This window comes from Gobius niger (genome assembly GCF_951799975.1).
Source record: "Gobius niger genome assembly, chromosome: 3".
Taxonomy (NCBI): Eukaryota; Metazoa; Chordata; class Actinopteri; order Gobiiformes; family Gobiidae; genus Gobius; species Gobius niger.
Genome location: NC_136854.1, coordinates 1,091,772 through 1,114,864, shown reverse-complemented (window position 1 = coordinate 1,114,864; position 23,093 = coordinate 1,091,772). Strand labels below are relative to the sequence as shown.

The 23,093-nt window shown below is 44.8% G+C and overlaps 1 protein-coding gene across 1 annotated transcript; it reads left to right on the top strand.

Annotated features, from left to right (window-relative positions):
- The first annotated feature begins 5,263 nt into the window (after positions 1–5,263).
- Positions 5,264–21,749, top strand: map1lc3c (microtubule-associated protein 1 light chain 3 gamma). The gene is made up of 5 exons (XM_079554122.1): positions 5,264–5,341; positions 5,411–5,466; positions 10,749–10,855; positions 15,297–15,384; positions 21,612–21,749. Exons 1-5 carry the CDS (start codon positions 5,281–5,283, stop codon positions 21,687–21,689), a joined length of 390 nt encoding a protein of 129 aa, XP_079410248.1. The 5' UTR covers positions 5,264–5,280; the 3' UTR covers positions 21,690–21,749.
- The last annotated feature ends 1,344 nt before the right edge of the window (positions 21,750–23,093 follow it).

Here is a 23,093-nt window from a genome sequence, read left to right as displayed (position 1 = left end):
ATAAAACACAAGAGAACCTGAGCCTTCATAATAAAACACAAGAGAACCTGGGCCTTCACAATAAAACACAAGAGAACCTGAGCCTTCACAATAAAACACAAGAAACCTGAGCCTTCACAATAAAACACAAGAGAACCTGGGCCTTCACAATAAAACACAAGAGAACCTGAGCCTTCACAATAAAACACAAGAGAACCTGAGCCTTCACAATAAAACACAAGAAACCTGAGCCTTCACAATAAAACACAAGAAACCTGAGCCTTCACAATAAAACACAAGAAACCTGAGCCTTCACAATAAAACACAAGAGAACCTGGACCTTTACAATAAAACACAAGAGAACCTGAGCCTTCACAATAAAACACAAGAGAACCTGGGCCTTCACAATAAAACACAAGAGAACCTGGGCCTTCACAATAAAACACAAGAGAACCTGGGCCTTCACAATAAAACACAAGAGAACCTGAGCCTTCACAATAAAACACAAGAGAACCTGGGCCTTCACAATAAAACACAAGAGAACCTGGGCCTTCATAATAAAACACAAGAGAACCTGAGCCTTCATAATAAAACACAAGAGAACCTGAGCCTTCATAATAAAACACAAGAGAACCTGGGCCTTCATAATAAAACTACACCTGGGCCTTCACAATAAAACACAAGAGAACCTGAGCCTTCATAATAAAACACAAGAGAACCTGAGCCTTCATAATAAAACACAAGAGAACCTGGGCCTTCATAATAAAACACAAGAGAACCTGGGCCTTCATAATAAAACACAAGAGAACCTGAGCCTTCATAATAAAACACAAGAGAACCTGGGCCTTCATAATAAAACTACACCTGGGCCTTCACAATAAAACACAAGAGAACCTGAGCCTTCATAATAAAACACAAGAGAACCTGGGCCTTCATAATAAAACTACACCTGGGCCTTCACAATAAAACACAAGAGAACCTGAGCCTTCATAATAAAACACAAGAGAACCTGGGCCTTCATAATAAAACTACACCTGGGCCTTCACAATAAAACACAAGAGAACCTGAGCCTTCATAATAAAACACAAGAGAACCTGGGCCTTCATAATAAAACTACACCTGGGCCTTCACAATAAAACACAAGAGAACCTGAGCCTTCATAATAAAACACAAGAGAACCTGGGCCTTCATAATGAAACTACACCTGGGCCTTCACAATAAAACACAAGAGAACCTGAGCCTTCACAATAAAACACAAGAGAACCTGAGCCTTCATAATAAAACACAAGAGAACCTGGACCTTCATAATAAAACTACACCTGGGCCTTCATAATAAAACACAAGAGAACCTGAGCCTTCACAATAAAACACAAGAGAACCTGGGCCTTCATAATAAAACACAAGAGAACCTGGGCCTTCACAATAAAACACAAGAGAACCTGAGCCTTCACAATAAAACACAAGAGAACCTGGGCCTTCATAATAAAACTACACCTGGGCCTTCACAATAAAACACAAGAGAACCTGAGCCTTCATAATAAAACACAAGAGAACCTGAGCCTTCACAATAAAACACAAGAGAACCTGGGCCTTCACAATAAAACACAAGAGAACCTGGACCTTCACAATAAAACACAAGAGAACCTGGGCCTTCATAATAAAACACAAGAGAACCTGAGCCTTCATAATAAAACACAACAGAACCTGGGCCTTCATAATAAAACACAAGAGAACCTGAGCCTTCACAATAAAACACAAGAGAACCTGGGCCTTTACAATAAAACACAAGAGAACCTGGGCCTTCATAATAAAACACAAGAGAACCTGGACCTTCATAATAAAACACAAGAGAACCTGAGCCTTCATAATAAAACACAAGAGAACCTGGACCTTCATAATAAAACACAAGAGAACCTGGGCCTTCATAATAAAACACAAGAGAACCTGGGCCTTCATAATAAAACTACACCTGGGCCTTCACAATAAAACACAAGAGAACCTGGGCCTTCATAATAAAACTACACCTGGGCCTTCACAATAAAACACAAGAGAACCTGGGCCTTCATAATAAAACACAACAGAACCTGGGCCTTCATAATAAAACACAAGAGAACCTGAGCCTTCATAATAAAACACAAGAGAACCTGGACCTTCATAATAAAACACAAGAGAACCTGGGCCTTCATAATAAAACACAAGAGAACCTGGGCCTTCATAATAAAACTACACCTGGGCCTTCACAATAAAACACAAGAGAACCTGGGCCTTCATAATAAAACTACACCTGGGCCTTCACAATAAAACACAAGAGAACCTGGGCCTTCATAATAAAACACAAGAGAACCTGGGCCTTCATAATAAAACACAAGAGAACCTGAGCCTTCATAATAAAACACAAGAGAACCTGAGCCTTCACAATAAAACACAAGAGAACCTGAGCCTTCATAATAAAACACAGGAGAACCTGGGCCTTCACAATAAAACACAGGAGAACCTGGGCCTTCACAATAAAACACAAGAGAACCTGAGCCTTCATAATAAAACACAGGAGAACCTGGGCCTTCACAATAAAACACAGGAGAACCTGGGCCTTCACAATAAAACACAGGAGAACCTGGGCCTTCACAATAAAACACAAGAGAACCTGAGCCTTCACAATAAAACACAGGAGAACCTGGGCCTTCACAATAAAACACAAGAAAACCTGAGCCTTCATAATAAAACACAGGAGAACCTGGGCCTTCACAATAAAACACAGGAGAACCTGGGCCTTCATAATAAAACACAAGAGAACCTGGGCCTTCACAATAAAACACAAGAGAACCTGAGCCTTCATAATAAAACACAGGAGAACCTGGGCCTTCATAATAAAACACAAGAGAACCTGGGCCTTCACAATAAAACACAAGAGAACCTGGGCCTTCATAATAAAACACATGAGAACCTGGGCCTTCATAATAAAACACAAGAGAACCTGGGCCTTCATAATAAAACACAAGAGAACCTGGGCCTTCATAATAAAACACAGGAGAACCTGGGCCTTCATAATAAAACACAAGAGAACCTGAGCCTTCACAATAAAACACAAGAGAACCTGAGCCTTCATAATAAAACACAGGAGAACCTGGGCCTTCATAATAAAACACAAGAGAACCTGGGCCTTCACAATAAAACACAAGAGAACCTGGGCCTTCATAATAAAACACATGAGAACCTGGGCCTTCATAATAAAACACAAGAGAACCTGGGCCTTCATAATAAAACACAAGAGAACCTGGGCCTTCATAATAAAACACAAGAGAACCTGGGCCTTCATAATAAAACACAAGAGAACCTGGGCCTTCACAATAAAACACAAGAGAACCTGAGCCTTCATAATAAAACACAGGAGAACCTGGGCCTTCATAATAAAACACAAGAGAACCTGGGCCTTCACAATAAAACACAAGAGAACCTGGGCCTTCATAATAAAACACAAGAGAACCTGGGCCTTCACAATAAAACACAAGAGAACCTGGGCCTTCACAATAAAACACATGAGAACCTGGGCCTTCACAATAAAACACATGAGAACCTGAGCCTTCACAATAAAACACATGAGAACCTGGGCCTTCATAATAAAACACATGAGAACCTGGGCCTTCACAATAAAACACAAGAGAACCTGGGCCTTCACAATAAAACACAAGAGAACCTGGGCCTTCACAATAAAACACAAGAGAACCTGGGCCTTCACAATAAAACACAAGAGAACCTGGGCCTTCATAATAAAACACAAGAGAACCTGGGCCTTCATAATAAAACACAAGAGAACCTGGGCCTTCACAATAAAACACAAGAGAACCTGAGCCTTCATCATAAAACACAAGAGAACCTGAGCCTTCATAATAAAACACAAGAGAACCTGGGCCTTCACAATAAAACTACACCTGGGCCTTTACAATAAAACACAAGAGAACCTGAGCCTTCACAATAAAACACAAGAGAACCTGGGCCTTCACAATAAAACACAAGAGAACCTGGGCCTTCACAATAAAACACAAGAGAACCTGAGCCTTCATAATAAAACACAACAGAACCTGGGCCTTCACAATAAAACACAAGAGAACCTGGACCTTCACAATAAAACTACACCTGGGCCTCGGGGTCAGAACAGCTGGAGGAGGTGACAAGGCCGTGGGAACCCAGGGTGCTGAGGGCGCTGCAGCTCCCCCTGGTGGATAGTTTGTGAACTGCAGGCAATATTAACCCCTTAACTCCCACCTGAACCGAGCACATTTTCACCAGCTTTACCCCAATCCAAAAGCTTCTGGAACTGAGACGAAAACAAGGATGGAAATGTGACATTTTTTTTTTACCAAAAAATGACAAAAATGGACAAACATTTGGTGAAAAATTGCAAAAAAAAAGGACGAAAAAGTGATAAGAATTTGACAAAAAAATGCGAAGAATTTGACGAAAAATGGACGACAAATGGACGAAAATTTGATGAAAATTTGACAAAAAAGTTACAAAAAAGTGACAAAAAGGTGACAAAAAATTGACAAAAAATTGACAAAAAGTGAGAAAAATTTGACAAAAAAATGCGAAGAATTTGACGAAAAATGGACGAAAATTTGACGAAAAATGGACGAAAATTTGATGAAAATTTGACAAAAAAGTGACAAAAAAGTGACAAAAAGGTGACAAAAAATTGACAAAAAATTGACAAAAAGTGAGAAAAATTTGACGAAAATTTGACGAAAATTTGACGAAAATTTGATGAAAATTTGACGAAAATTTGATGAAATTTTGACGAAAATTTGACGAAAAATGGACAAAAAATGGACGAAAAAGTGACGAAAATTTGACGAAAATTTGACTAAAAAGTTACAAAAAATTGACGAAAAATTGACGACTGCCCAACAAAAAAGTGATGAAAAAAAATCTGACGTGAGGAAAAAGATCCATTTAGTTTTGTAGGTCTTTCAAATGAGGCGTTACACTGGCCTACAGGATTTGGGTAAAGCTGAACTGGAGAAAATGCTCTCGGTTCAGGCGGGAGTTAAGAGGTTAATAAGTAGGATTTATTAGGAAAAGTATTTTGGGGGTACATGTTGTGGGGCGCTGTGATCATCAGAATGGAGAGGGAGGATGGAAGGGCATCTGTCACATCTCTCTCCGCCCCGGTGACCCCTCGTGACCCCCCAGTGCCACGCCCCCTCCTCCTCCCCTCACCTGACCTCTTACGCGCGTACTTAACCGGGCTCCGGGCGCGCGCCTCCGCACACCGGGAGCAGCACGCGCTCATCACGCACCGCCATGCCGCCGCTCGAGCGCACACCGAGCCACGGCCGCCCCTTCAAGCAGCGCAAGAGCTTCGGTAACGGACCCGGGACTTCCCGTCAGCCCCGCGGGGACCGAGACTGACCGAGACTTTGTTCTGTTTCAGCCACGAGGAAGCAGGAGGCGACCGGGATCCGGAGCAAGTTCCCCAACAAGATCCCGGTGAGTCTGGAGCGGGCAGGGGGGGGAGGCGGAACCGGCACGCGGAAAACTGAGTCAAAACCGAGTCAAAACGTTCTTCTTTTTCCGGGGCCCGTCTCTCTGGTGACCGGGGTCTCCTTCAGTCTCTCTCGGGCTCCACACGTCACCGCTCTGACCTGAACTACAGTTTTTCCAAAGGGATTTTTAATATTAACCTGATTTTTTTTTTTTTGAGGCAACATTTCAATATTGACAGATTTTTTTCCACCGTTTATTTCAAAACTAATCCAGAAAAAATCCCTGCAATTTAAACCTGGCTTGATAGGTTTCCAAAACTCTAAAACATTTTGATGATTCTTATGTTTTCCTCATGTCTGTCTCTACAGTTTCACACTGATCTGTTACACCCTGGACTCTGTTTCCGGGTGTTTTTACTTGTGTGTGTGATGTTCCTGATCTGAGTTCATCTGAGTGTCCTGGGTCTCTGTCTTGGACACCTCTGATGGCCTGGGTGTTTCTCCTACAGGCTCGTGCTTCCATAGTGATGAAGGTCGGGGAGGGTTAGTTATGTATTTCTTTGCTCCTGCGTCTCTGGCCTCACAGTAAGTGAGGAACACAGTTATTTAGATTTATTTAGATCCTGATCGGTATGTGGATAAAATGTTTAAACTCAATAGAAAGTAAATGGTTTAAGTGGAAAGATGCAGTAACCCTGGACAATATGCAAATGTGTGTGTATATGTTCAAAATCAGCATCTGTCTTAAGTCCCGCCCCTTCCATTGAAACGAATGGAGATCAGTGTGACCTAAAAAGAGAAATGACCAGAACTTTCTACATATTCAAGATTCTTTCCTCAACATTTCAGTAAACATTGATTTAACATATTTCCATTGGTTGCACGTGTTAAAACATTTTATTTTTTAGTTCCTTTAGTTCATTTAAACATTGGAGTTTGGCAGGGCTGGACTGGGACTGAAACACAGCCCTGGACTCTGACCAGCCGGGCCCAAATTAGCGTAAAAGCGACACTTCCACAAAGACATGTTTTAACCTCTTACCCCCCGCCTTAACCAAATGCATTCTGTCCTTTTGGCTGCGTAACACCTCATTTGAAAGCTAAGACCCACAAAACTGACCTTTTTCCTCGCGCTGTTGCCGTGTTGTCACCTTTTTGTTTTTTGTTTTCTTTTCTGTCTTTTTTTTTCTTTATTTCCATTTGTCGCATTTTTGTTGAATTTTTGTCACATTTTTGTTGAATTTTTGTCACATTTTTGTTGAATTTTTGGTGCTCTTTCCCCAAGAATCTTTTGGATTTGGGTAAAGCCAAACTGGAGAAAATGTGCTCGTTCAGGTGGGAGTTAAGAGGTTAACCTCTGACCCCCCGCCTTAACATTAACGAGTGCATTTTCCCCAGTTCGGCTTTTTATTATTGTTTTTTTGATCGGCATCATCAGCAGAAAGAGCGGGAAAGGCAGTTGTAGAAACACAAGCAAAATCATTCATATAAATAATAAATAATACTGGTCCCAAAACTGAACCTTGTGGTGCACCATACTCCACGGAATTCCTTTGAGATTCATGTTTTTTATGTTTTTTTTTTAAAGCTAAGACGTACAAAAGTGATGGAAACTTTTCGTCACGTCGCCATTTTTGTCGCCACTTTTTTTTTCTATATTTTTTGTAGTTTTTTGGTCCGTGTTTTTGTCGACTTTTCATCCTCTTTTTCTCGCTATTTTGATGCGTTTCTTTGTAGCTTTTAGATTTGGGTAAAGCTGGGTTGAGGCGGGACCGGCGGCCCCTCTGTGCTCTTCCAGAACGGACACATGGCCAGTCCGCCCCTGGAGTTTGGTTTAATGAGGCTGTTTTCAGTTGTGTCAGTGGGCAGAGTAAACAAAGCAAAATGATGGTGGACAGAAACTAGAGCGGAGTAGCTGAATGGTGTTGGCACTGAGGTGTGTCTCGTCCACACGTGCATTAGAGTGACATTAATGTGGGGGAGTTTGAAAGATCACAAGACTTTTGAGCAGCAAACGACAACAAGACCCTCTTCATGTCCACCTGCTTCTCCACAGTGTCCAGTGTTTGAAAGGTGTTTTTTTTTATCCCCTTAACTCCCGCCTGAACCGAGCACATTTACTCCAGTTTGGCTTTACCCCAATCCAAAAGCTCCTGAGGAAAAGCTGGGAAAATAGCAACAAAATGTACGAAAATGTGACAAAAAAGTGACAAAAAATGGATTAAAAAGTGGCAAAAATGTCACAAAAAAATGATAAATGTGATAAAAATTTGACCAAAAAATTGAAAAAGTGAAAAAATGTGACAAAAAATGACACAAAAATTACAAACTTAATAAAACTAGTTGAACACCCGACAAAAAAATGATGAAAAAAAAATCTCACGTGAGGAAAAAGATCCTCTCGGTTCAGACGGGAGTTAAGAGGTTAAATTCTTGCATATTGAAGTTAAAAATTAAATTTTGAATTTGCTGCTGCGGGAGTAAATAAAGACCGATTCTCTCCATTTCTACACGAGACTGAAGACGATTTTCCCGATTACGTGGCGAGTGACTTACTGTGGGAATGACCGTCTGATTTCAGCCAAACAGGCCATTTGCCGTCCCGCTCTAAAAATGATCAGGGTAGGGCTGTGCAATTAATCGAAATTCGATTACGATTTCAATTACAACAGTAAACGATTACAAAATTAGCATAATCGCAAAAATTCGATGATATATTCTTCTTTTTTTTCAATTTTTTTTTTTTTTTTCAAATTTTTTTTTTTTTTTCTATTTTTTAATTTTTGGATTTTTGTCACTTTTTTGATGGATTTTTGTCATTTTTTTGCTGGATTTTTGTTATTTTTTTGCTGGATTTTTGTCACTTTTTTATGGATTTTTGTTATTTTTTTGCTGGATTTTTGTTATTTTTTTGCTGGATTTTTGTTATTTTTTTGCTGGATTTTTGTTATTTTTTTGCTGGATTTTTGTCACTTTTTTATGGATTTTTGTTATTTTTTTGCTGGATTTTTGTTATTTTTTTGCTGGATTTTTGTTATTTTTTTGCTGGATTTTTGTCATTTTTTTGCTGGATTTTTGTTATTTTTTGCTGGATTTTTATTTTTTTGCTGGATTTTTGTCATTTTTTTGCTGGATTTTTGTTATTTTGCTGGATTTTTATTTTTTTGCTGGATTTTTGTCATTTTTTTGCTGGATTTTTGTTATTTTGCTGGATTTTTGTCACTTTTTTATGGATTTTTGTCATTTTTTTGCTGGATTTTTGTTATTTTTTTGCTGGATTTTTTTGCTGGATTTTTGTCATTTTTTTGCTGGATTTTTGTTATTTTTTTTGCTGGATTTTTTTGCTGGATTTTTGTCTTTTTTTGCTGGATTTTTTTGCTGGATTTTTTTTTTTTTTTTGCCGGGTTTTTGTCACTTTTTTTTATGGATTTTTGTTATTTTTTTGCTGAGTTTTTGTCATTTTTTTATGGATTTTTTTTAAAGGCAACAAATAATCGTTTGAATAATCGTGATTTCAATTATGACAAAAATAATCGTGATTATTATTTTTTCAATAATCGAGCAGCCCTAGATCAAGGCAAAACCCGGTCACAGATATTGGGGACAAAAATGGCGACTCCATTTTAGAAATCTCCACATAACTGCTCCTGAAGGACACTGAGCTTCACCACAGAAGTCTCACAGATCCAGGAAACACTTTACATCTTCATCACATTCCTCTGGCCCCTCCTTTATTAGACATGACAGTTTCATATAAGACTCGCGTGTGGGGTGTTTGTCGTGTTTTATAGATTTTGATGAAGTTCTTGTATCGGGTGTTTTATCTCTTTTGTGTTTGAGCGATTGTGTTTCTAGAGTTAAAAAGTCTTTTTTTCCTCTGCAGCGTCTGGCCTTGAATCCACCGCCTTAACCAAGTGTTTTCTCCCGCTCAGATTTACCCTAATCTAAAAGGCCAGTGTAGACTCATTTGAAAGCTAAGACCCAGAAAAATCATCTAAACAGATCTTTTTTCCTGCATTCGAATTTTTCCCCCCATCACTTTATTATTGCGGTTTTTGCTCCTTGTTTTCATCTTTTTTTGTTTCTATTTTGACCTTTTTTTCCTGAAGTTTTAGATTTGGGTTTTGCCAAAGCAGATGAAGCTGTGTCCAGGTTCAGAGAGTAGAGAAGTGTTGACTCTCCGCTGCCCCCTGCAGGTGGGAAGGGGAAGTTCAGTGTCAGACTTAAACTGTGGATTCTTCACAGATGAGGAAAACGTGTCTTTGAGATTTAGTTTTTAATGTTTTCATATAAAAATGAGGCGTTTTCTGTGTCAAACGTTCAGGTTTAAATGTTTATTGACACATTGGTTACAAAAATTAGCTCTTTGGATTTTTGGATCGGTTTTGTTTTTGAAATTAGAAACTCAATCTGGCAGGAATTTTACGTTATCTTAAGATCTCTCTAGTAACATTTCAGAGATATTTTCAAAGTAAAGACGATTTAGTTTTGAGAGAATGCCATTTTCTGCAAATGCCAAAGTTTTACATCAGTGGGTCTAAAGTGGTCCAGCTGCGAGACCCGCATTACCTTCATGACCAGCTGCGACCCAAATAAAACTAATTTGTCATATATCGTATAAAATATTTGCCTTTGAGACTGAAATTCTGATCAAAACAACCCAATAATATTAATTTGAACAGACTCCAGTGTGTTTCTGTGTAGTTTCAGATGGAAAACATTGAAAAAAAAGTTTCCTGTAGGCCCACGACCCACGTTTGAGAACCAGTTTTACATTATACATGACCAGGTGGGATGTTCTGCGGTTAACCCCTTAACTCCCACCTGAACCGAGCACATTTTCTCCAGTTTGGCTTTACCCCAATCCAAAAGCTTCTGGAAAAAAGGTGAGAAAATAGCAACAAAACTGAGACGAAAACAATGATGGAAATGTGACAAAAATGTGATAAAAATTTGATTTAAAAAAAAAGACCAAAAAATGACAAAGTTACAAAAATGAGTTGAACATCCAACAAAAACGTGAGAAGAAAGATCCCCTCGGTTCAGGCGGGAGTTAAGAGGTTAAAACATGCACTATAAAAAGACACTTTCTTGCATTTTAGATCACTTAAATGGGTATTTGATCCCTTAATGCTTAATAATATTTCGCAAAATCATATTGGGGGCCAGAGGTTCTGTGCTGGAGGGCCGGTTTGGCCCCCGGGCCTGCTGTAATGGGACACGTGAGCACATTGTAAAGCTCCAGATGGTTCATATTAAAGCTCCGTGTCTCGTGTTTCTCTTCAGGTGATCATCGAACGCTACGATAAGGAGAAGTTTCTGCCGCCGCTGGACAAGACCAAGTTCCTGGTTCCTCACGAGCTCACCATGACGCAGTTCGTCACCATCATCAGGTAAAGCGCCTCAGATGCCCTTCCTGCCGGTCTGTGACTGAAGAGCTTTAGAAACATTCAAACCAGTCTGGGAGCGGGAGGACGGGGGTCATGGGGGGGTCATGGGTCTGTGTCTGGATGAACCAGTGAGGGGACGAGCTGCTGCTTCTGCACTAAATGTAACCTGTGACGTGACGAGTGTGGGAGGCCAAAGCGGAGTCGCTTCTCCAGGGCCTCGTCTGAAACCAGCAGATTGGAAAGAGGTCCGTACGTTAGCCATAAGAAGCCTCCGCATTGGTCTGTCAGTAGTCAGGGGGAGGAGCCTCAATGCTAACTCTCACAGCCACTTTAGCATAGGGACCTCTGGTGCTAACTATCATAGCCACTTTAGCATAGGGACCTCTGGTGCTAACTATCATAGCCACTGTAGCATAGGGACCTATGGTGCTAACTATCATAGCCACTTTAGCATAGAGACCTCTGATGCTAACTATCATAGCCACTTTAGCATAGGGACCTCTGGTGCTAACTATCATAGCCACTGTAGCATAGGGACCTATGGTGCTAACTATCATAGTCACTTTAGCATAGGGACCTCTGATGCTAACTATCACGGCCACTTTAGCATAGGGACCTCTGATGCTAGCTATCATAGTCACTTTAGCATAGGGACCTCTGATGCTAACTATCATAGCCACTTTAGCATAGGGACCTCTGATGCTAACTATCATAGCCACTTTAGCATAGGGACCTCTGATGCTAACTATCATAGTCACTTTAGCATAGGGACCTCTGATGCTAACTATCATAGCCACTTTAGCATAGGGACCTCTGGTGCTAACTATCATAGCCACTTTAGCATAGAGACCTCTGATGCTAACTATCATAGCCACTTTAGCATAGGGACCTCTGGTGCTAACTATCATAGCCACTTTAGCATAGGGACCTCTGGTGTTAACTATCATAGCCACTTTAGCATAGAGACCTCTGGTGCTAACTATCATAGCCACTTTAGCATAGGAACCTCTGGTGCTAACTATCATAGCCACTTTAGCATAGGGACCTATGGTGCTAACTATCATAGCCACTTTAGCATAGGGACCTATGGTGCTAACTATCATAGCCACTTTAGCATAGGGACCTCTGATGCTAACTATCACGGCCACTTTAGCATAGGGACCTCTGATGCTAACTATCATAGCCACTGTAGCATAGGGACCTCTGGTGCTAACTATCATAGCCACTTTAGCATAGGGACCTATGGTGCTAACTATCACGGCCACTTTAGCATAGGGACCTCTGATGCTAACTATCATAGCCACTTTAGCATAGGGACCTCTGATGCTAACTATCACGGCCACTTTAGCATAGGGACCTCTGATGCTAACTATCATAGTCACTTTAGCATAGGGACCTCTGATGCTAACTATCATAGTCACTTTAGCATAGGGACCTCTGATGCTAACTATCATAGTCACTTTAGCAAAGGGACCTCTGATGCTAACTATCATAGTCACTTTAGCATAGGGACCTCTGATGCTAACTATCATAGCCACTTTAGCATAGGGACCTCTGATGCTAACTATCATAGCCACTTTAGCATAGGAACCTCTGGTGCTAACTATCATAGTCACTTTAGCATAGGGACCTCTGATGCTAACTATCATAGCCACTTTAGCATAGGAACCTCTGGTGCTAACTATCATAGTCACTTTAGCATAGGGACCTCTGATGCTAACTATCATAGTCACTTTAGCATAGGGACCTCTGATGCTAACTATCATAGCCACTTTAGCATAGGGACCTCTGATGCTAACTATCATAGTCACTTTAGCATAGGGACCTCTGATGCTAACTATCATAGCCACTTTAGCATAGGGACCTCTGATGCTAACTATCATAGCCACTTTAGCATAGGGACCTCTAATGCTAAATATCATAGCCACTTTAGCATAGGGACCTCTGGTGCTAACTATCATAGTCACTTTAGCAAAGGGACCTCTGATGCTAACTATCATAGCCACTTTAGCATAGGAACCTCTGGTGCTAACTATCATAGCCACTTTAGCATAGGATCCTCAATGCTAACTATCATAGCCACTTTAGCATAGGGACCTCTGGTGCTAACTATCACAGCCACTTTAGCATAGGAACCTCTGGTGCTAACTATCATAGCCACTTTAGCATAGGGACCTCTGATGCTAACTATCACAGCCACTTTAGCATAGGGACCTCTGATGCTAACTATCATAGTCACTTTAGCAAAGGGACCTCTGATGCTAACTATCATAGCCACTTTAGCATAGAAACCTCTGGTGCTAACTATCATAGCCACTTTAGCATAGGGACTTCTGATGCTAACTATCATAGTCACTTTAGCATAGGGACCTCTGATGCCACTTTAGCAAAGGGACCTCTGGTGCTAACTATCATAGCCACTTTAGCATAGAAACCTCTGGTGCTAACTATCATAGCCACTTTAGCATAGGGACTTCTGATGCTAACTATCATAGTCACTTTAGCATAGGGACCTCTGATGCTAACTATCATAGCCACTATAGCATAGGAACCTCTGATGCTAACTATCATAGCCACTTTAGCATAGGGACCTCTGATGCTAACTATCATAGTCACTTTAGCATAGGGACCTCTGATGCTAACTATCATAGCCACTTTAGCATAGGGACCTCAGATGCTAGCTAACGGTGATTAGGAGCTCCCATAAGCCACTGCCCAATCCCCCCCTCGCCTCCAGAAAACTTAACCCTCATGGATCATCTGCTGCTGTAGCTTTAAGAAACAGCTGTGGAGATAAAATGACGCTAAAGGGAAATGTGAGGATCTGTTGTTGTTGGACACTGTACACTAGGGGGCGACGTGTGCTTTTGTTTGCCTGCAGTCTGCCAATAACCTTAAACAACAGCTGTTGGTGACGTCACTTCCCCTGGGTAAGGACGGTCCAATTGGGCAAACTAACTGCATAGAGATCTAACAGTCGACCCCATGAAAGGTCAAAGGTCAGGTGTTAGAGGCTATAATGTGATGGTTTCAGACACGGCCCCAGGTCCCCGTGTCTCGGACGTGTCTCGGACGTGTCTCTCGGACGTGTCTCTCGGACGTGTCTCTCGGACGTGTCTCTCGGACGTGTCTCTCGGACGTGTCTCTCGGACGTGTCTCTCGGACGTGTCTCTGCGTCCGGTCAGATTCAGGAGTTTGTGACTCTGAGCTCCTCTGAGCTCCTCTGTTCCTCGTCATGGGACGTCCTCGTGGGCCTCGCGCCTCAGACGGTCAGCTGCTCCTCGTCAGACACATGTGGCGTCATGGTCAGTGAAGCCTGTTAGAGACACATGACTGAGCAGAGGCTGCTGAGTCAGACCAGAGGAGGGAGGATACTACTCTACTACTCGGATACTACTCTACTACTCGGATACTACTCTACTACTCGGATACTACTCTACTACTCGGATACTACTCGGCGTGTCCGTGTAGTATCCGAGTAGTGTCCAAGTATTTGCTGTAGAAAATCCTTTGAATAAGGATGTTTGTTCTGGTTTTATTCTCAGACCTGATGATTTTGGATTTTGTTTTGGGTCAAACTGAGTAAATCAGTCATGAATCCGATGTGTAAAAATCCTCTGGATGTGGTCGTGTGCAGCCTTATGGAGCGACTGAAGTGCAGATGTTGAGTGGAATGAAAACGGCCCTAAAGTTCAGTCCGGTCTCTGCACGTGTGTCCACATTATGAACCCAGGGGCGACGTGTAAAGAACAAAACCGGGCCAAGAAAAGAACCCTGTGGCACCCCCTAAACAGGGGCTGTAGAGGAGGTCACGCCTGTCTGTCACTGTAGGACTTGAACCACTGCAGCACGAGGAGGGGAGTGGGTCACGGGGAGGGAGTGGGCCACGGAGAGGGGAGTGGGCCACGGAGAGGGGAGTGGGCCACGGAGAGGGGAGTGGGCCACGGAGAGGGGAGTGGGCCACGGAGAGGGGAGTGGGCCACGGGGAGGGGAGTGGGCCACGGAGAGGGGAGTGGGCCACGGAGAGGGGAGTGGGCCACGGAGAGGGGAGTGGGCCACGGAGAGGGGAGTGGGCCACGGGGAGGGGAGTGGGCCACGGAGAGGGGAGTGGGCCACGGGGAGGGGAGTGGGCCACGGGGAGGGGAGTGGGCCACGGGGAGGGGAGTGGGCCACGGAGAGGGGAGTGGGCCACGGGGAGGGAGTGGGCCACGGAGAGGGAGTGGGCCACCAGGTCAAACCCCGTCTGGAACTTTTCAAAAAATGTATTTTGGTTGAAAAGTTTTTCAAGGACTTTGGAGGGAGGGGTCAGATGGGCTGCTGATTCTACAGCAGCTGATGGGGGTCAGGATCTGTAAACACGGTTTTGAAGTTTAAAAAACAGACTTTGACTCGTCCGTTTAGACCAAAGTTTAAATCCTCCTAAAGCGTCGTCTCTGCTCCTCAGGAACCGTATGGCTCTGCTGCCGTCACAGGCCTTCTACCTCCTCATCAACAACAGCGGCCTGGCCAGTATGTCCCAAACCATGGCCCAGGTATGTCCCGTACACCCTGCTCCCGTACACCCTCCTTCCCTTACACCCTCCTTCCCTTACACCCTCCTTCCCTTACATCCTCCTTCCCTTACATCCTCCTTCCCTTACATCCTCCTTCCTTTACACCCTCCTTCCCTACACCCTCCTTCCTTTACATCCTCCTTCCCTTACACCCTCCTTCCCTTACACCCTCCTTCCTTTACATCCTCCTTCCCTTACATCCTCCTTCCCTTACATCCTCCTTCCTTTACATCCTCCTTCCTTTACATCCTCCTTCCTTTACACCCTCCTTCCCTACACCCTCCTTCCTTTACATCCTCCTTCCTTTACATCCTCCTTCCTTTACACCCTCCTTCCTTACACCCTCCTTCCTTTACATCCTCCTTCCCTTACATCCTCCTTCCCTTACATCCTCCTTCCTTTACATCCTCCTTCCTTTACATCCTCCTTCCTTTACACCCTCCTTCCTTACACCCTCCTTCCTTTACACCCTCCTTCCTTTACACCCTCCTTCCTTTACATCCTCCTTCCTTTACATCCTCCTTCCTTTACATCCTCCTTCCTTTACATCCTCCTTCCTTTACATCCTCCTTCCCTTACACCCTCCTTCCTTTACATCCTCCTTCCCTTACATCCTCCTTCCTTTACACCCTCCTTCCCTTACACCCTCCTTCCTTTACACCCTCCTTCCCTTACATCCTCCTTCCCTTACATCCTCCTTCCCTTACATCCTCCTTCCCTTACATCCTCCTTCCCTTACATCCTCCTTCCTTTACATCCTCCTTCCCTTACATCCTCCTTCCCTTACATCCTCCTTCCCTTACACCCTCCTTCCCTTACATCCTCCTTCCTTTACATCCTCCTTCCCTTACACCCTCCTTCCCTTACACCCTCCTTCCTTTACATCCTCCTTCCCTTACACCCTCCTTCCCTTACACCCTCCTTCCCTTACACCCTCCTTCCTTTACATCCTCCTTCCCTTACATCCTCCTTCCTTTACATCCTCCTTCCCTTACATCCTCCTTCCTTTACACCCTCCTTCCCTTACACCCTCCTTCCTTTACACCCTCCTTCCCTTACATCCTCCTTCCCTTACATCCTCCTTCCTTTACATCCTCCTTCCCTTACATCCTCCTTCCCTTACATCCTCCTTCCCTTACACCCTCCTTCCCTTACATCCTCCTTCCTTTACATCCTCCTTCCCTTACATCCTCCTTCCTTTACATCCTCCTTCCCTTACATCCTCCTTCCCTTACATCCTCCTTCCCTTACACCCTCCTTCCCTTACATCCTCCTTCCTTTACATCCTCCTTCCTTTACATCCTCCTTCCCTTACATCCTCCTTCCCTTACACCCTCCTTCCCTTACACCCTCCTTCCCTTACATCCTCCTTCCTTTACATCCTCCTTCCCTTACATCCTCCTTCCCTTACATCCTCCTTCCCTTACACCCTCCTTCCCTTACATCCTCCTTCCTTTACATCCTCCTTCCCTTACACCCTCCTTCCCTTACACCCTCCTTCCCTTACATCCTCCTTCCTTTACACCCTCCTTCCTTTACACCCTCCTTCCTTTACACCCTCCTTCCTTTACACCCTCCTTCCTTTACACCCTCCTTCCTTTACATCCTCCTTCCTTTACATCCTCCTTCCTTTACATCCTCCTTCCTTTACATCCTCCTTCCTTTACACCCTCCTTCCCTTACACCCTCCTTCCTTTACACCCTCCTTCCCTTACATCCTCCTTCCTTTACACCCTCCTTCCCTTACACCCTCCTTCCCTTACACCCTCCTTCCCTTACATCCTCCTTCCCTTACACCCTCCTTCCCTTACACCCTCCTTCCCTTACACCCTCCTTCCCTTACACCCTCCTTCCCTTACACCCTCCTTCCCTTACACCCTCCTTCCCTTACACCCTCCTTCCCTTACACCCTCCTTCCCTTACATCCTCCTTCCCTTACATCCTCCTTCCCTTACATCCTCCTTCCCTTACATCCTCCTTCCTTTACATCCTCCTTCCTTTACACCCTCCTTCCTTTACACCCTCCTTCCTTTACACCCTCCTTCCCTTACACCCTCCTTCCCTTACACCCTCCTTCCCTTACATCCTCCTTCCCTTACACCCTCCTTCCCTTACATCCTCCTTCCTTTACACCCTCCTTCCTTTACATCCTCCTTCCCTTACACCCTCCTTCCCTTACACCCTCCTTCCTTTACACCCTCCTTCCTTTACACCCTCCTTCCTTTACACCCTCCTTCCTTTACACCCTCCTTCCCTTACACCCTCCTTCCTTTACACCCTCCTTCCCTTACACCCTCCTTCCCTTACACCCTCCTTCCTTTACACCCTCCTTCCCTTACATCCTCCTTCCTTTACACCCTCCTTCCTTTACATCCTCCTTCCCTTACACCCTCCTTCCCTTACACCCTCCTTCCCTTACACCCTCCTTCCTTTACATCCTCCTTCCTTTACACCCTCCTTCCCTTACACCCTCCTTCCTTTACATCCTCCTTCCCTTACACCCTCCTTCCCTTACACCCTCCTTCCCTTACACCCTCCTTCCTTTACACCCTCCTTCCCTTACACCCTCCTTCCTTTACATCCTCCTTCCCTTACACCCTCCTTCCCTTACACCCTCCTTCCCTTACACCCTCCTTCCCTTACACCCTCCTTCCTTTACATCCTCCTTCCTTTACACCCTCCTTCCCTTACACCCTCCTTCCTTTACATCCTCCTTCCTTTACATCCTCCTTCCTTTACACCCTCCTTCCTTTACACCCTCCTTCCTTACATCCTCCTTCCTTTACACCCTCCTTCCTTTACACCCTCCTTCCTTTACACCCTCCTTCCCTTACATCCTCCTTCCTTTACACCCTCCTTCCTTTACACCCTCCTTCCTTTACATCCTCCTTCCTTTACATCCTCCTTCCTTTACACCCTCCTTCCCTTACACCCTCCTTCCTTTACATCCTCCTTCCCTTACACCCTCCTTCCCTTACACCCTCCTTCCCTTACATCCTCCTTCCTTTACACCCTCCTTCCCTTACATCCTCCTTCCTTTACATCCTCCTTCCTTTACACCCTCCTTCCCTTACACCCTCCTTCCTTTACACCCTCCTTCCCTTACATCCTCCTTCCTTTACACCCTCCTTCCCTTACACCCTCCTTCCCTTACACCCTCCTTCCCTTACACCCTCCTTCCCTTACACCCTCCTTCCCTTACACCCTCCTTCCCTTACACCCTCCTTCCCTTACACCCTCCTTCCCTTACACCCTCCTTCCCTTACATCCTCCTTCCCTTACATCCTCCTTCCCTTACATCCTCCTTCCTTTACATCCTCCTTCCTTTACATCCTCCTTCCCTTACATCCTCCTTCCCTTACATCCTCCTTCCTTTACATCCTCCTTCCTTTACATCCTCCTTCCCTTACACCCTCCTTCCCTTACACCCTCCTTCCCTTACATCCTCCTTCCCTTACATCCTCCTTCCTTTACATCCTCCTTCCCTTACACCCTCCTTCCCTTACACCCTCCTTCCCTTACACCCTCCTTCCCTTACACCCTCCTTTCCTACACCCTCCCTCCCTTACACCCTCCCTCCCTTACACCCTCCTTTCCTACACCCTCCCTCCCTTACACCCTCCTTCCCTTACACCCTCCTTCCCTTACACCCTCCTTTCCTACACCCTCCCTCCCTTACACCCTCCCTCCCTTACACCCTCCCTCCCTTACACCCTCCCTCCCTTACACCCTCCTTCCCTTACACCCTCCTTCCCTTACACCCTCCCTCCCTTACACCCTCCCTCCCTACACCCTCCTTCCCTTACACCCTGCTTCCCTTACACCCTGCTTCCTTTACACCCTCCTTCCTTTACATCCTCCTTCCTTTACACCCTCCTTCCTTTACATCCTCCTTCCCTTACATCCTCCTTCCCTTACATCCTCCTTCCCTTACACCCTCCTTCCCTTACACCCTCCTTCCCTTACACCCTCCCTCCCTTACATCCTCCTTCCTTTACATCCTCCTTCCCTTACACCCTCCTTTCCTACATCCTCCCTCCCTTACATCCTCCTTCCCTTACACCCTCCTTTCCTACATCCTCCCTCCCTTACATCCTCCCTCCCTTACATCCTCCTTCCTTTACATCCTCCCTTTACACCCTCCTTCCCTTACACCCTCCTTCCCTTACACCCTCCTTTCCTACATCCTCCCTCCCTTACACCCTCCTTCCCTTACACCCTCCTTCCCTTACACCCTCCTTCCCTTACACCCTCCTTCCCTTACACTCTCCTTCCCTTACACCCTCCCTCCCTTACACCCTCCCTCCCTTACATCCTCCCTCCCTTACACCCTCCCTCCCTTACACCCTCCCTCCCTTACACCCTCCCTCCCTTACACCCTCCTTCCCTTACACCCTCCTTCCCTTACACCCTCCCTCCCTTACACCCTCCCTCCCTTACACCCTCCCTCCCTTACATCCTCCCTCCCTTACACCCTCCCTCCCTTACACCCTCCCTCCCTTACACCCTCCCTCCCTTACACCCTCCTTCCCTTACACCCTCCTTTCCTACACCCTCCTTTCCTACACCCTCCTTTCCTACACCCTCCCTCCCTTACACCCTCCCTCCCTTACATCCTCCCTCCCTTACACCCTCCTTCCTTTACATCCTCCCTCCCTTACACCCTCCTTCCCTTACACCCTCCTTCCCTTACATCCTCCTTCCCTTACACCCTCCTTCCCTACACCCTCCTTCCCTTACACCCTCCTTCCCTTACACCCTCCTTCCCTTACACCCTCCTTCCCTTACACCCTCCTTCCCTTACACCCTCCCTCCCTTACACCCTCCTTCCCTACACCCTCCTCCCCTTACACCCTCCTCCCCTTACACCCTCCCTCCCTTACACCCTCCTTCCTTTACACCCTCCTTCCCTTACACCCTCCTTCCCTTACACCCTCCTTCCCTTACACCCTCCTTCCCTTACACCCTCCTTCCCTTACACCCTCCTCCCCTTACACCCTCCTCCCCTTACACCCTCCTCCCCTTACACCCTCCTTCCTTTACACCCTCCTTCCTTTACACCCTCCTTCCCTTACACCCTCCTTCCCTTACACCCTCCTTCCCTACACCCTCCTTCCTTTACATCCTCCTTCCCTTACACCCTCCTTCCCTTACACCCTCCTTCCCTACACCCTCCTTCCTTTACACCCTCCTTCCCTTACACCCTCCTTCCCTTACACCCTCCTTCCCTTACACCCTTCTTCCCTTACACCCTCCTTCCCCTACACCCTCCTTCCCCTACACCCTCCTTCCCTTACACCCTCCTTCCCCTACACCCTCCTTCCCCTACACCCTCCTTCCCTTACACCCTCCTCCCCTTACACCCTCCTTCCCTTACACCCTCCTTCCCTTACACCCTCCTCTTACTCTCCTTCCCTTACACCCTCCTTCCCTTACATCCTCCTTCCCTTACATCCTACTCCCTTACACCCTCCTTCCCTTACACCCTCCTTCCCTTACACCCTCCTTCCCTTACACCCTCCTTCCCTTACACCCTCCTTCCCTTACACCCTGCTTCCCTTACACCCTCCTTCCCTTACACCCTGCTTCCCTTACACCCTGCTTCCCTTACACCCTCCTTCCCTTACACCCTCCTTCCCTTACACCCTCCTCCCCTTACACCCTCCTCCCCTTACACCCTCCTCCCCTTACACCCTCCTCCCCTTACATCCTCCTCCCCTTACGCCCTCCTCCCTTTACATCCTGCTTCCCTTACATCCTCCTCCCCTTACATCCTGCTTCCCTTACACCCTCCTTCCCTTACATCCTCCTTCCTTTACATCCTCCTTCCCTTACATCCTCCTCCCTTTACATCCTGCTTCCCTTACACCCTCCTTCCCTTACACCCTGCTTCCCTTACACCCTCCTTCCCTTACACTCTCCTTCCCTTACACTCTCCTTCCCTTACACTCTCCTTCCCTTACACTCTCCTTCCCTTACACTCTCCTTCCCTTACACTCTCCTTCCCTTACACCCTCCTTCCCTTACACCCTCCTTCCCTTACACCCTCCTTCCCTTACACCCTCCTTCCCTTACACCCTCCTCCCCTTACACCCTCCTCCCCTTACACCCTCCTTCCCTTACATCTTCCCCTCCCTACACCCCGCTCCATCTTAAACCTTGACCTTTGACCTCCCGTTCTAACCCTGTGACCTCATGTGTCTCAGGTTTATAAGGAGCATCAGGACGAGGACGGGTTTGTTTACATGACCTACGCCTCTCAGGAGATGTTCGGCTCCTCCTGACCTCCACCTCCTCCACCTCCTCCTCCACCTCCACCTCAGACTGAGCCTTTTTACTGCCTACACTGTAAATATTGTAAATGACGTGTGAAAAGATTTTAATTTTGTGAAACTAATAAATCTTAAGTCGACTGTTTGAAACGGAGTCGTGTTTTTGGGTCGTTGTGAAACCTTTAACCGAGCACGCTTCCTCCAGCTCAGCTTTACCCAAATCTAAACGCGCCCTGACTGGAGCTGAGCGTGTAGGCCAGAGTAGCGCCTCGTTTGAAAGCTAAGACCTACAAAACTTAAGCGCTTTTTTGGTCATATTTTATCGCTCGTGTTTTTCATCCACTTTTTTTTTTTTTTCTGAAGGAATGAGTTGGACCATGACCATTTTAGTTTAGTGGCTTCTTCTTTCATTGTTTAAAATGAAAAACTCAGGGCCTTTTAATTTGGAAAATCTGGTCAGAGTTTAGCTGTTTATACAGGGTGAATATGGGTAAAGTGGGACACTTCACTTTAATCATAATTATTTTTTAATGTGTTATATTTTATTACTAAAAATACAAACACACCCAATAATTAGAATATGCAGGATAAGAAAATGGTTCTGTGGATATAACTTCACTTCATATGGCGCGGCAAACATAATCTACCACCAAGCAGTAAAAAAGAGGTGTGTCCAATGACAAAGCATTTGTGGATTTATGATCTTAAGGTTATAACTTTTTAAAACTAACAAATGCAGACTTTTGTTAAATGATATAAGGGAATGTATCTGCAAACAAAGGTTTATTCTTTATACTTTTGTTTTTATAAGATTTTATCACTGTCCCACATTACCAATGTGCTATTGGCAAAGTGGGACAGTGTATTTTTGTGGAAAATCCTGGGTATTAGGTGTTCCTTTTATTCACACATCTTCAAATCAGATAAATGTAACTCTTGTTTTGCTCATGTTTTCTGATCACATTTCTGACTGAAGTTTTAACTGTAGTTCTTCACTACGAGCTGTTGATCACAGTTTAGCAACATTTCAACATGAAGTTGTTTGAGGTTTCTAAGTTCTTTAATTGTAGATTTTAAAAAAAAATATCGGCTATGTATATAATTCTTTGCAAATCTTTAAAACATGTTTGTTCCTGCTTCACCATAAAGACGGCCTGAGTTCACAGATTACCATGTGTTTTTTTTGGACGTGTCCTTCATATTGTTCCTCACTCATTTATAAACCAAAGTAAATCTGATGAAGGCACTTTACTGTATTATTCTTCCATTGTTCTGTCACTCTTGTGTTCTGTGTTAAACATTTGACTTTTGTTCCTCCACTGGTGTGAAATAGAATCTAAAGCTTTTTAAAAATATACAACATTAAAGACCTTGGTTTTAATTCCAAACCAAAAATGAGGTGGAAACTGAATTTTC

Excerpts from the sequence above, each read along its gene's own strand:
- map1lc3c (XM_079554122.1), top strand. The coding sequence starts at position 5,281 with ATGCCGCCGCTCGAGCGCACACCGAGCCACGGCCGCCCCTTCAAGCAG. Across the intron at positions 5,342-5,410 it reads CAAGCAGCGCAAGAGCTTCG|CCACGAGGAAGCAGGAGGCG; the intron begins GTAACGGACCCG and ends GTTCTGTTTCAG. Across the intron at positions 10,856-15,296 it reads CAGTTCGTCACCATCATCAG|GAACCGTATGGCTCTGCTGC; the intron begins GTAAAGCGCCTC and ends TCTGCTCCTCAG.